General features: G+C 44.4%; 1 protein-coding gene across 8 annotated transcripts in view; it reads left to right on the forward strand.

Annotated features, from left to right (window-relative positions):
• LOC109645052 (membrane-associated phosphatidylinositol transfer protein 2-like) overlaps positions 1-14,688 on the forward strand; it is a 45,068-nt gene that overhangs the window by 25,233 nt on the left and 5,147 nt on the right. The window contains exons 5-24 of one of the 8 annotated variants that reach the window (XM_069523761.1): positions 55-288; positions 427-762; positions 2,240-2,335; positions 4,363-4,467; positions 4,566-4,630; positions 5,231-5,302; positions 5,879-6,123; positions 6,358-6,547; positions 6,838-6,957; positions 7,091-7,305; positions 7,500-7,675; positions 7,995-8,165; positions 9,725-9,877; positions 11,194-11,358; positions 12,204-12,494; positions 12,990-13,138; positions 13,224-13,340; positions 13,998-14,114; positions 14,219-14,367; positions 14,503-14,652. In XM_069523761.1, coding sequence (XP_069379862.1) covers positions 55-288; positions 427-762; positions 2,240-2,335; positions 4,363-4,467; positions 4,566-4,630; positions 5,231-5,302; positions 5,879-6,123; positions 6,358-6,547; positions 6,838-6,957; positions 7,091-7,305; positions 7,500-7,675; positions 7,995-8,165; positions 9,725-9,877; positions 11,194-11,358; positions 12,204-12,494; positions 12,990-13,138; positions 13,224-13,340; positions 13,998-14,114; positions 14,219-14,367; positions 14,503-14,652 — 3,316 coding nt within the window. The remainder of the gene's footprint in view (positions 1-54; positions 289-426; positions 763-2,239; positions 2,336-4,362; positions 4,468-4,565; positions 4,631-5,230; positions 5,303-5,878; positions 6,124-6,357; positions 6,548-6,837; positions 6,958-7,090; positions 7,306-7,499; positions 7,676-7,994; positions 8,166-9,724; positions 9,878-11,193; positions 11,359-12,203; positions 12,495-12,989; positions 13,139-13,223; positions 13,341-13,997; positions 14,115-14,218; positions 14,368-14,502; positions 14,653-14,688) is intronic. The other 7 variants (XM_069523765.1, XM_069523763.1, XM_069523762.1 and 4 more) reach the window with 7 other exon arrangements.

Raw genomic sequence — 14,688 nt, forward strand, 5'->3', positions numbered from 1 at the left:
AAGACACCAGGCTGTTTGAATCACTGTTTTCTGAATATGAATTGTACTTGTCAGACCCAATCGACATAGTGACAGACCCCATCCCCCCTCACGAGTACAAAGCAGAGGAGGACACACGGCTCTACAAGTCTGCCAAGACCCAGAGGGGTCCCCTGCAAGACGATTGGATAGAGGAGTACAACAACAACCCAGGGAAGACCCCCATCATGTGTGCCTACAAATTGTGCAAGGTGGAGTTCCGCTACTGGGGCATGCAGTCGAAGATTGAGCGCTTCATTCATGATGTTGGTGAGTAATAAACGATCACAGATGTTCAAAGACATTTTAATTTAATGTGTCACAGTTTACTTTACCTTACACTATACTATAATTGGTGGGTTAATCACTTTAGGATTTTCTGTAACATCTCCCATCATAACTCTCTAGGACTGAGAAAGGTGATGGTGCGTGCCCACCGGCAGGCCTGGTGCTGGCAGGATGAGTGGTACGGTCTGACCATGGAGGACATCAGGGAGCTGGAGCTGGAAACTCAGCTGGCCCTGGCCAGGAAGATGGCCCAGTTCAGCCAGGCCGATGAGGCCACCGAGGCCAATGGAGGGGCTCCGTCTCCAGACAAAGATCAGGAAGTGAAAGAAGCGATCAGCTCCATTGAAGCAGAGGATGTGGTTGTCAGCTCAGGGGGAGAAACTCTGCAGCCACGAGGTGTGCTCACCAAGCAGTGGTCCACCTCCTCAAGATCGTCTCGCTCCTCCAAGAGAGGAGGTGAGAAGCATGTTCACTTGTGTCACCTCATTCACTATGTTGCATCCTTTCATACAGTCTGCCACCTCACTGCGTCCCACCTTCCCGAGGTGACAAAAACCTCAAACTGCTCCATAAGTTAACAGCCAGTTGTGATATTTTATATCTTGATATTTTATAATTATTTTCACTATTATTTGTAGTTTAAAGTCACAATAATACTTGAGTCTTATAACTCATTCACATAAGCTAACAAAACCTAATTCTAATATTATTATCCAAAGTCTTTATCTTGGACTTTTGAATATTAATTGTTTTCCAATACATTACAGTAGACATCATTTTTTACACAAAACACTTGTCCTTGTATTTTGTGTTTCAGCTGCACACAAGTGTATACAGAGAGACAGACACACACACACACACACACACACACACACACACACACACACACACACACACTCACACTGTGTTGTTCTCAAGCTCAGTGAATCAGAGTCGACAAAGAGCTCAGTTAAATTGGTGTGAATAAAGTCAAACACCTCGGGAGCGTCTTTGTACCGCACTCTGCTCCACTGTCCGGCGACTGATGTTAATTGGAATGTTTTTACTCCGTTGGACTAAATTTACTCACGCCTCCACGTTCCCTCCACGAACCAGCCTCCCTTGCCTCAACCCTTACAAGTCAGTGGATCCTACCTGGGTTATTTTTAGCCGCAGCTCTGACATCACAAACCACATTTCCGAACGCACATGATCTCCAGTGTCACCCCTACCTCAAGGCACTTGCTCACTGTAGCTGCCACCTGGACCCTGACTCTCATCCAGCATGCCTCGTCTCACCCCTGTAACTCCCCCCTGTGGTTCTCTCCTGGGCTATTTTTAGCAGCAGTGCTGACATCACAGACCAGAGGAGGCTGACGCTCTTCGCTGTGACTCCCCCCACTCCGCCACTGATGTTGTCTTCTGTGCGTTGACAGCTACAGCTCTGTGCTCCCCCCTCTCTCCCCTCTCTCCCCAGCCCGCCTTTCAGAGCAACACCCACCCTTCTTCCTTCGTACTGATGATATATGAGGCGTAGACTGAGACACGTGACAGACAAGGCCTGCTTTTAGAATCACCATTTTCCTCAGCTGGCATTAAGTTGTGCATGTCCTTGCATCTTTTTGGTTGTTTTGTATTGAACCTCACTTTTCACACACTTTCCCTGACCACCAGTCCATCTGTGATGAAGTAATGCACCACAGAGACTGTGGCATGTTTTCATAACACGTGTGTGTGTGTGTGTGTGTGTGTGTGTGTGTGTGTGTGTGTGTGTGTGTGTGTGTGTGTGTGTGTGTGTGTGTGTGTGTGTGTGTGTGTGTTGAAGGGGGGGCCCCAGAGAGATTGTACAATTTTAATAAGTGTGTGTGTTACAAAGGGCTAAAATGTCTCAAATATATCCATTGGTGTCCAGTAATGGTGGATTTTGTTTTTTGCTCATGTGTGTTTGTTTTAGTGAGCCCGTCACGTCACAGCATCTCGGAGTGGAGGATGCAGAGCATAGCGCGAGACTCAGACGACAGCTCGGACGAGGAGTTTTTCGACGCTCATGGTAAACACAGTTATGTTTGCAGTTTACAGGTAGAGGTTAGATCTTAAGTTTACTGTGTTTAGTTTTCTTAGAAGCTACTTGCTCCCACCTTGGCTGACTCTGCATGCATCTCTTTAACCACAGATCAGTTCTTAAGCTTCCCAGATACCCAGCATGCTTTGGGGCTGCAAATGAAGTAGGTGGGTGTGGTGCAAAACAAACCCTTGGCTCTCTGCTGGATGAGTTTTGGCCAAGGAGACCGGCCATGTGTCTCACCCTGACGTCAAGTTGATCAAATCGGTCTTCTATGCGCATTAGTCCCTCCCACACAGACACACACACACACACACACACACTGACACACACACACTGACACACACACATACACACACACATCCAATTCACCAGTGCTTATAGTTTGAGTAGATTTAGTCCTGATGATGAATCATGAATAAAGTCATGCACGTTGCTGTCATGTGTTATTTCTGTGAATAACTTGAATCCAATCATTAGACTGAATTGTGTTGACGTCTGATAATTTATCATGTGCTGCAGTGTTGAAATCTGTGTGGATTAATGACTGTGACAAAGCACATCACAATCATCAAATAAACTGATCATTAATTAGTATGTGTGCATCTCTGTCTCAGTAGCGGTTAGTGCAGTGATCAGTTGTTAATGATGAACAGATGTTATTACACTGTAAAGGTGACCTCATGAAATAAGCAGATGCCTACAAAATATAGTAAAGTAAATAAGATGGGTGAAACTAAATGAGCTGGAGAGTGTGCTGTGGTGACTGCATGAATCACATGATGAAGGTGTGCAAATTCAATTTGGAAACAGGCTGACTTGGCTCAGACGACCTGTGATATTAGATTTCTTTCTTTAACTTTTGTTATGGTCGTCTTGCAGTAAACATCTATTATAAACACACAGCGGGAGACAGGTCCAGGTTTATTTTTGTCTCTCACGTGTTTCCCCCCTCGTGTGTGACAGAAAATGTATTTCTTACTGAAACCTTCAGGAGGAGAACTCATAATATAAATCATATTTGATGTGTTTGGTTTATTAGAGCTTATTAATCAGATCTATTTAAATCTATGAATGATGATACACCATTAACGTATTTGTTTTAGGCTACAACTGCAGTAATTATTCATATAAACAGACCACCGTGCCTGCTACTGTGAAGTTAATGAGATTTTTAAAGACATTGTTTTCTGGTTGAAGACTGGATCATTACTCTTGCCTATCACTGAAAAAAACTGAATCAAACTAGAAAAGAATTTAGAAACAATGAAACGTGTATTCAACTTTCATTCAGTAATGTTTAACTGATTACTGAATGATCCAACTCGTGTTTGTGTTTCTGAGAAACTGGCTGCAACCAAGTCACTTTGAAATAATGATTTCCATTTCTTCAGTTGAGTTAATTATTTATACTAGAATTCACCTGGAAGAAAAATGATATATGTGAGAATTGTTAGTAAAACGTTCGTTAAAAGTAAATCATAAAAGTTATTTTGAACAGGAACAAATGTGTTTCTTAGAAATTAAGATACTGGCAGTAAAACTAAAAAAATTCCCAGGAGAGAAATTATGGAATAATCTAAATTCACAGATAAATGTGTGTGGATGGAGAACACGGTCCATCTATATATTAAGATAAATTCCATGACACACGCATTTAAAAGCTTTTCTCAATAGACATTTGATTTTGATATTAATATATAATGTTTGCTCTTAAGCCATAGATGAATCCAAAAGTTGTATTTTGAGACATCCAGCCTAACATGTATTTGATGGTCACCCCAGTGAGTGATTCTTTACATCAGGGCGTCAGATAAGCAGTGATGTATTATAACTTGTGGGAAAAGCTGTTTCAAAAGCTGGTCATCTGTTGCATTTGATAACCGAATGAGCAAATGTAACTAATACAACTGTGTTAATCACTAAGTTGGTTAAAGTGTTGGTGTAACGACATTTTTCAGCCCTGTTTGTCACGTGCGCTTCAGTTGATGGTTTTTCTCGTGTTGCCTCTGCAGAGGATCTCTCAGACAGCGAGGAGGTTTTCCCGAAGGAAATCGCCAAGTGGAACTCCAACGACCTCATGGACAAGATTGAAGCGGCGGACACAGAGGAAACTACTGGTATGACGAAGAACATCACAAGAACTTCATCAGACAGTCATACTGCTGTTTTACTCAACATGAAGAGTCTGTGTGTGTGTCTGTCTGTGTGTTTTCAGGTGAGCTGTTTAAGGAAATGACAGTGGATTATGAAAGGGCAACCAGCGAGGACAGACTAGATGAGGTGAGTGTGTACGCAGCACAGTTCTAACCTGCCTGCTTTGATGCAGAAACATGTCTGACACTACAAAATCACTCCGTAGAGATCATACCTCCACCAAGGCCCACCTGGCCCCTTATGAAACCACATGTTCATTATCATTTGGATCTGCACCAAATTGAATAGATATGAGTCCTTTAAACATGTCTGATGAATTATTCTCTGATAAATCAAGTGTTGAAAACATGCTATCTCTCAATGTCAAAGAAAGTGAATTAAAAAGCACCTGGATCTGTACCAAAATTGAATGACTTCTTCCCTGACCCATAACACATTCCTCCACCAATTTTCTTGGGAATCCGTTGTGTAGTTGTTGTGTAATCCTGCTAGATAACAGACAGACAAACACACCTGAAAGCACAACCTCCTTGGTGAAGGTAATAAATGTAAAAACATATTCAGGAAATGCCCTCGAGGCCCCAAAGATACATTTTTTTTAACTTGATTTTAATTTCAGTTCTGGTTTTATTAGATAAAGTGAGTGTTTCATGTGAGACTTTGACCCTTCAGAGGAAAAGAGGAAGGCTGTTTGTCCCTGAGGCCTCTCTGTCCTCTTGTGTTCAGATGCGTGGCTCTGTTAGGGGCCAAGCCGATAGCTCTCCCATTCCCACCATCACAGTAACAAGGCACCAGTCAGTAAGTAAACATTTTGGCCCCAGTGCACTGTGGCCCTGAGCAGCTCCACTGAGACCCCTGACCCCCCACCCCCCGAAACAATCCCAGTGCTCACTCTCCCCCTGCCCTCTTCCCTGCTGTTACTCCTCAACCTCACCAGCCTCTGTTCAACCCGTGGTGTTGACTGTACACACAGTGCTTCTATGGAAAATGTGAAGTTTTGGATCCGACACGTTAGACAAAACTACACATTGTGCTGTTCTTTAAATGTGACTTGTCGTCAGGAAGCAGTGTCATTGTTTGCTGTCAGTTGAACAGTTGTCCAGGTGGAGTGCAGGTTGGCTCCGTTCTGTTCCCCTTCGTGGTTCTCCGTCCCCGCTGTCATTGTTTGAAGTCGTTTGTTGTGTGGTCCATGTTTGAAGAGATGGACACCAGTACTCACAAGCCATGACTCACAAATCTGATCAAAGTAATTTCATGCCTAATTACAAAAGCATTGTTATTTCCAGTGAGCATGATCTTTATCTGTCTGTGAGGATGCTCCTATTTGTTGTTCCTCAGTGTTCCCACCATCACCTTCTATTTAAATCTTTCCAGGAGGGCTCGTCCCAGCAGTGCCTGCAGCCTTCCAAGATCCACGTGCTGATCTTGGTTCTGCACGGAGGGAACATCCTGGACACAGGTGGAGGGGACCAGAACAGCAAGCAGGCGGACGTCAACACTATTAGCACAGCTTTTGACACAGTCATGCGCGTTCACTACCCTGCTGCGCTGGGACGCATCGCCATCCGCTTGGTGCCCTGCCCTGCCATCTGTGCCGAGGCCTTCTCCCTGGTGTCCAAGTAAGGGGACACACATGCAAATGATTTTTTCAGCAGCCTGCAAATATCGCTGATAATGATGAGAGGTTTCTGTTTATTGGCTATGACTGTTGTTTGCTGTTGTAGCTCCATGTGCGGCTCATCACCCTCACCCCCTGCTTCCTGTGTTTATTTCTTCGAACTCCTCTGTGGTTGTTCTGGGCTTTAAAATATGTTCATAATTATGTCAAAAAATGTTTTTGTTTTTTGCCGCAGCCTGAGCCCTTACAGCTATGATGAGGGATGTCTGTCCAGCAGCCAGGACCACATCCCATTGGCAGCGCTTCCCCTGCTGGCCACCTCTGCTCCACAGTACCAGGAGGCCGTGGCCACTGTCATCGCCAGAGCCAACCAGGTGTACACCGATTTTTTGAAGTCCATGGACGGGTCTGCTTTCTCCGGCCAGGTCAGTCAATCTCCTGTGACGTTAGCACGGTCAAAAGATATTTTGGTTCATTATGAAAACTGTGGTGAGACAAATGAGAATATAGTGGGCTTGTTATTACCTTATGTAAAGAATATTATAACACTGTCAGTCAATTCCATGTTATCTGACTTACACCCATTTATCAATGAATGCCTACATAAGTTTCTTTTATTATGTTAACATCCAGCTATCAATATTTTAAGTAAATTATGACCCATGATTTCATAGTGTGATCATAAAATATTGTCCCTGATGTGTGACCTGTGTAGGTTTGTCTCATTGGGGACTGTGTGGGAGGAATCTTGGGATTCGATGCTCTGTGCAGCAGCAATCAGACAGTCAATGAAAGTCAGAACAGCAGCCGCAGGGGCAGCATCATCAGTGTCCAGGTAAGAGACAAGACAGAACCTAAAAAAACTCATTTTATTTTCCTGCTGATTGGTTTGCTCCGTAACTATAATTAATTGAGTCAATATAATAAGGTCATTTAGAGATATGTAATGTAACTAATCTCCTCTGCAGGATCAGGACCTCCTCTCTCCTGGCATCATTGTCAACAGTGGACACGGCTCATCTTCTCCGACCCTGGAGGGCAGCCGCCACCTCAGTCGCAGCAACATCGACATCCCTCGTGCCGGTGCAGGCGACGACACCAAGAGACAACTGCCGCGCAAGAGGAGTGACTCCTCCACATATGAAGTGGACACATTAAAACAGCACCAGTCCTTTCTGTCCAGGTGTGTGTGTGTGTGTCTGTCTGTGTGTGTGTGGTGTGTGCACGCACATGCACGTGCGTGCATGTTTGCGTGTGTGTGTGTAATGACAGATATTTGGTAGACAAAAGAAGTGCTCAATCCTTGTTTCATGTCCTGTCAGAGTGAGATGTATTTTTAGGTCTATGGGAGGAAATGACTTTGTGATGTTCCTCCAGCTTACACTCCAGTGTCTTGCGGAGCGATGCGGTTTCACGCAGGTCAAGCAGCAGCACCATGCTGGATGGAGGCTCCCTGGGGAAGTTTGACTTTGAGGTGTCCGACTTTTTCCTCTTTGGCTCTCCACTGGGCTTGGTTCTGGCACTGAGAAAGACAGTCATTCCTATGCTGGACGGTAAGCTATTTGGAACAGAGGAATTCAGTATTAACCACAGTGTTATAGATGATAGCTACACGATAAAATAACAGGTCAACTGTCTAAAGTTAGAGGTTTGTCCCAGGTTGAGATGAACTCAGAAGTATTGTGACCTGCAGAGGGCATAAGGTCAAAAGAAATGTATAACATGTGAATATGAATTGTATATCTGATTGATATGATCAATACTTAAATACTAGTACATGTTTTACAGATATGGTTTCTAAATACAAAAGCACAACTTCTCCATCTCCTCCCTTCTCCTCTCTCGTGTCTTTGGCTCACCGTCTCCCTCTAGTGGCCCAGCTGCGACCTGCCTGTCAGCAGGTTTACAACCTGTTCCACCCTGCCGATCCCTCAGCCTCCCGCCTGGAGCCTCTGCTAGAGAGGAAGTTCCACCTCCTGCCTCCCTTCAACGTGCCCCGTTACCAGCGCTTTCCCCTGGGTGATGGAAACTCTGCCCTCCTGGGTGAGCCCTCTGTCCTGTGATGTAGAAAAGCCCCATTAAAATCAATGAATCACAGTGTATTTCTGACTTGGATTCACAAGCACAGACACAAATGCAGAATTCCCTGTAAATGAATGGCTGTTTTGATTTGCTCTGTTGACTTGAGGACACATCAGCTGACACTTGCATGCCATAGACAACACATGCCTTAAAGATGCTTTAGCAGCAAACTATGAGTTCTTTCACAGAGATTTCATGGAGAAAAATGAACCATTTTTCTACTGTTTGTGCTTCAAAGTCTCTTGTGAAGCAGTTTATTCATCTGAATGTGGTCATAGTCCTGATGGTGATTTCTGTTCAGACTGGTTGTTACAGTAGAGTAACCCTTAGAGCCTCAAGCGAGACACAAACCTACCTCAAAGATTCTTTAAGAAAATTGACAGAGACATTTTTAAAGCAGCTCAACAATTAGCAAATTAATTATTAGTATTCTTGGTTGAAATAGCCTCCACCTCCTAACCAGGAACCATGGCTCATTAAAGAGTGACATTAGGACTAACTGGTGCTTTCCACAAGAGCTTGCTGTTCAATAGCCGACTGCTCATTGGAGTCCAGCTGGTATTTCAAATGACTGAATTTTTTGATCGCTCCCGGGACATAAAGAGGATTTCAAAAAAGATTGCCAACCCTGATTTACAGGCTTATTGTGCCCTTAAATTCTAATTCTCTGTTTGACTTGTACAATCAGCCATATTTTACTGTGCATGCGAGTGAATAAGTATGTTTGATAAGCACCTTTATAAGGCACAAGGTGTTTAATAAGGACTATCAAATGCCACCAGCGCACGAGAGAATAAGCACGTTTAATAATCTCCATCTGCCTTTTTAATTCATTTTCTCGTAATTCTCTAATTCCTAAGTTTTCTTTGTACGTAGTATTTCTTTTATAAATTGCTACATGTCACCAATCAGGTAGAAAAGATCAGTGGCTATGAAGGAACAGTGGCTATTTAACAGAGGCACTAAATTTGGACTTTTACAACAATGCTTTTGGAATGACGCCTGGACCCCAATAGCTGCCAACTTTCCCCACTGGCTCAATACTCAGTATCCTTGTGGAAAGTCCAGACTTCTAGGTAATAATCTCAGTTACTTCAGGTCAGGGTTTCAATGTATTAGAGTCGTAAAGTGATTGTTCTCATCAAATGAGTTGTCTCTGAATATCCTCAGGTCTTCCTAGTAAAACTTATTCACAAATCTTTCAGTACAGGTAAACTGATAAATTCAAGATACTAGATTCTGTCGCAGCATCTAGAACAGTTTGATGTGACAGTAAATCACTTAGAAGCAGTTGTGGTGTAGAGAAGTTGGCTCAACTAAGGGCTTGACTCTGCTTTCTTGTCTTACGTTCAGTTGTTCTTGCTTCATGTGTTTTTGTGTCTTCCCTGTCTTCTTTCCTTCTTCCTCCTCTCGGCCTCCTGTCCCCATATCTGCACACTTCCGCTCTCTACCTCCTCAAACCCCCTCCCCTGACCTCTGCCTCCCCCTCCTCTGCCCTCCCCCTCCACCTCCCTCTGTAGTGGAGACAGTCCAGAGCAACGCTCAGCTGCTGCTTGACAGCGGGCATCCCCTGTCCCTTCGCTGTCAGGAGACCATCAGTGAGACCTGCATCCCTGTGCCTGTGCTAAACTGGCAGGAGGGCTCCCTCAAAGCCACACCCGCCACTATGGAGTGTGTGTAGCCTCTCCCATTCATCTGCATCCGTCTCTGCTCCCCCATTCACCGTGTTCCTTTGTTTGTCCGTTCCATCCGTCTTGCTGTCTCATCCATGATGCTCAGATTTATATCGAAGGCCCTGTTCAGGTATTAACATCCGACCTGAGAGATTCAATCACAAGTGGACAGTATTAAGTAGGTGTGGTCACATCTTGTATTAAAGTACGTCTTTAACATGTGACCACTTGTGATCGGATCTCACTTCTCTGCCTTATATGCAAATAAACACATATGTCATTTGTGTTCTTAAAGACCAAATTCTGTTGATTTACCCAGTCAGAGTTTACCAATGTGTCCGATGGCTGTGTGTGTGAGAGAGAGAGAGTGAGAGAGAGCGAGTGAGAGGGAGGGAGGAGGGGGGAAAGAGAGAGAGCGAGAATTGAATCTGTACTTAGTGCTGACCTCTTGTGTTTGGATCACTCAGAGTGGATGTTAATACCAGGTCAGATCAGGGTCTAAACAAATATCCCCGTCACTTTGTTTCTGTTAAACCTGTAGATTCACTGCGTATAGACCTCTCCTTGTAGCATCAAGTCTTTAAACTGGAATTGTTGTGGCAGTCTATTTTACTGGCTGACGAATATTATACGGTTTGGAATCAAAATGCCATGGAAATACTTGGAAATCTGAGCAACATCTCATCTGGTGTTTATGTTTGTCTCTGCCTTCATACATTCATGTTGCATTCAATGTTTGTAGGACGCAAGCATTTGTGTTTGTGCTGTGGTTTTTGAGCGAGGCTTTAGTGTGTCATCATTATTGATGTCAGCAGAGGGTAATTGCTATAGATGTCTGTGTTTCAGGTTTTGATGTGAGTATTGTGCCGCTCTTGGTGTTGTGTTTCTACTTACTTATCTTAACATCTTGAATATACTGTGTGCTCTGTGTTTCTCCCTGTGATTGTGGTCAGAGGTCATCTGATTTTATAAAATGTCCAGAAATAATTCAAGGATTTTTTTTACATATCACTGTGCTAATAGATAAAAGGAAATCAACCTTGGTAAGAACTACTAACACATGGATGTGACTATAAGAGATGTGGACATTTGTGATTCATTAAGTGTTTTATGTACTCATGTTCTGTGTTGCCCCTTGGTCGGTGACAGAGATCATACCTTGGCTACCATGTGGCGGCCTTGTGGTTTCACATGTCCTCAGAAACCACGCTGCCTGCCGTCTCACCCCTCTCCCACATCTCCCACCTCCCATCTCTGTGAACTTCCATGTTCCTGTGTCTCTTGTCTAATGGGATCTCCTTGTTTCGGCTCAATAGCGGATGTTGTTCAGTCTCATGGTGGTGTCTTCATGGACAGTTCGTACCCCTCATCCCCCGTAACGGGCCCCCTCTCCCGGGGCCAGCGGAGGGCCAGTGAGGTCAGCATTGCCAGCCAGGTCTCAGGAATGGCAGACAGTTACACTGCCACCAACATAGCCAACAGTAAGTGTTCTCAATACCAACCAGTCTCTCTATCTCTCTGCCTTCCACTCACACAAACACTGGTACAAGTTTTTTTTTTTTTTTTCCTCCATTTTTTCGAGCTTTTCTCTATCAGTCTGTCTCCTTAACTCTACTCCCACATCTTCTCTCTCTCAACCCCTGTTCCTCTGACTTTACACACACACACCTTGCACTCCAGCGGAACAGACGAGTCAGACAGGTTGAGCACGAATACCCCCCTCCTTTTGCTATTCAACCAGCCAGGCTGAACACCGGCACCAAGCAGGGAGACTCATGCGGGTCACTTCGTCAGCCTCCTGTTAAAAGTCCCAAGCAGAGTCCTGAAGAGCGAGCTTAGCGCCACTCTCCACTGTCTGTCTTTCTCTTCTTCACTGTCTCAATGTAAATGCAAAGAACGAGTGCTGCATTTATCTGATGTTGTTATGCATGTAGACACCTGCCTCCCTCAGCCATCACTGCACTGTCCACTCCCTACTGCGATGTCCACTGAGATAACTGGTATTCTGTTTCCTGTTTGTTTGATTGTCCTCCTGAGCCCCCTGTCCCTCACTCTTTCACTTTTGTTACCAGAACCTTTATGTGTACTTCACATTATTTTTCTGAAAACTACTTTTTTAGCACCCATGGCACAACTAGGAAGGTGCACATGACAAGATCTATGTATCCGACCATCCTAATTGTTAATAACTGTTATTTTTCAGCTTTCGCCCCAGCAGCTGTGTTTAAGGCAGCTCACTGACACTGGACTCATCCCAACATTGTTCTTCAAACTGTCATAAACTCTTTTTTACTTGGCGTCTTTCTCTTTTCTTCTCTTCCCATAGCCAATTCATGCCAAAATAACCAATCCAAAAAGTTGAGCCTTTTGTCCCAACTCGCCTTATCGTCACAAAATAAATTCTTCCTGAAAAGTCCTCCTAAGTCCCGTAAGAAAGCACGGGCTGGCCAGGCGGCGGGATCTCCCGATGCAGATCTAGCAGCAGAGCTGGACGCTGAGGCAGACAATAACGAGCCTCTAAGTCCCACTGGCCAGTACGAGAACTGCCTGTCAGCAGGGCTGGACTGTGCTATATCTGAGTTGGTCTCGCTGGACTCCCAGGCTGAAGTGGAGCAAGGTATATTTCTAAGGGAGGGGACAAGTGAAATAAACGTGAAGCTACAGGTCTTTTTCTGTGTGCTGCTCTATGCTTTGCTCCAAATCCAAAGATTTTTGCTGCTCTTGCAGAAAGCCTCTCTTTCCTCCTCTTTACTTGGATGCTTTGAAAATTGTATACATAAGATTCAAATCGCTTCCACTAATGAGGGATAATTGTAAACCCAAATCGTGCAGCTTCTTTCCAAATCCATCATCTTTTTTTCAGGCCTGTACTAACATGTTTTTCTTCTTTCTGTACTTGAATGCCTGCACTTCAACACTTCTTGTCAATAAGGGTTCTAAACTCCTTCCTCTCCCTCCTAAAGCTGAAGAACTGCTGGGATCAGTGATGATTGTGGTTAAAGATTGAAATAATAGCTTCAGGGGTGCTTCACCTTTGCGTGGCATCACACACCTCCCACTAGAAGTGTCATCTTACATCTCTGTCACCCTATTCCCTCAATTCCACTCGCAGTTGCTGCACGCTGGTGGGGCACAAAGCGGCTGGACTTTGCCCTGTACTGCCCCGATGCTCTGACCGCTTTTCCCACAGTGGCTTTACCGCACCTCTTCCACGCCTCTTACTGGGAGTCCACTGATGTTGTGTCTTTTCTCCTGAGACAAGTGAGTAAACCTTATAATCCCTGCCTTTCTTTATGGCCTGTTAATATGTGACTTGCAGGATGAGTCATTGAAATGTCCCCTGTAGGTCATGAGGCATGAAAACTCCAGCATCCTGGAGCTCGATGGGAAAGAAGTGTCTGAATTCACCCCGTCCAAACCTCGAGAGAAGTGGCTCCGCAAGAGGACTCATGTAAAGATCAGGGTAGGAATCAGACACCAGTTTCAAGGTGCTTTGGAGCTGGAGTTGATACTTTCTATAACATATAATATGATTCATTCTAATCACAACATCCAGGGTTCAATACTAGACTTTTGTCTTTCAAAATAAAGTTCTTCAGATATTCAAAAGAAACTCTAGAAAAAGCAACTCAGCATCGAGTGTTGTCTTTTCATCTGCTTGCTCATAGTTTTGCAGCTCCGTGTTGATCAGTGATCTGTTGGACTCATGATCCATGAGGATGTATTATCCTGGTATATTAATGAAACCGAGTAGAAACAATACAACCGTGGAGGGCGGTAGTGCATAAACCTGGTAAAGCCTTGTATGGGACATAAAGCTAACGCAATACATTTGTCAACACTACACCTGGCATGCTATTGGTCGGGTAATTTCCGACAGCACACAGAAGCAGCGTGAGTGCGAAGAGACGAGCTGAAGCTGGTGCAAGAGCTCCGCTTGAGCACAAGAAGGGGCAATTTGAGTGCGTGCTCTAGGTTTTGTGAAATCAAGAAGTTCTGCTCTTAAACTGAAAGACCACACTCTTAAAATGGAAATAAACCCCATAACCCTTGTGGTATAGTTCAATTCAAACACAAAAACTACATTTCTCCATGCGTCTTTCTTTGTCTCCTGCGACAGAATGTCACTGCCAACCACCGGGTGAACGATGCTGTGTTAAATGAGGACAGTCAGCAGGTCGTGACAGGTCGCTTCATGTACGGCCCTCTGGACATGGTCACTTTGGCCGGAGAGAAGGTGAACTTTCGTGGACTATCAGACTGTGTGTCATTGATGCCATGTGTAACTTGTGCTCTGTGTAACTTGTGCTCATCTTTTTTTGTTTTTCAACCCCTGTCCAGGTTGACCTCCACATTATGACCCAGCCTCCATCAGGAGAGTGGGTGTACTTCAACACAGAGGTGACAAACAGCAGCGGCCGTGTGTCTTTTATCCTCCCAGAGGACAAGCGACTGGGCATCGGAGTCTACCCAGTTAAAATGGTTGTGAGGTGAGATTAGTTTGGTAGTTTTTCAATATCCAAGACCTGATGATGTGTGTGGTTTATTGATTTTATATATTTTAGTGTCCTCAAAGTGCAATTCAAGAAAATGCATTTGTCTCTGTTCTTCTCCTTATTGCTCAGGGGTGACCACACGGTTGCAGACAGCTACCTGACAGTTATTCCACGTGGCACAGAGTTTGTGGTATTCAGTATTGACGGGTCTTTTGCTGCCAGTGTGTCAATCATGGGCAGCGACCCCAAAGTGAGAGCAGGAGCTGTGGACGTTGTCAGGTACCTACTACGCTTCTTCATGTCGTCTTGAAGTTT

This window comes from Paralichthys olivaceus, chromosome 4 (genome assembly GCF_024713975.1).
Source record: "Paralichthys olivaceus isolate ysfri-2021 chromosome 4, ASM2471397v2, whole genome shotgun sequence".
NCBI lineage: Eukaryota > Metazoa > Chordata > Actinopteri > Pleuronectiformes > Paralichthyidae > Paralichthys > Paralichthys olivaceus.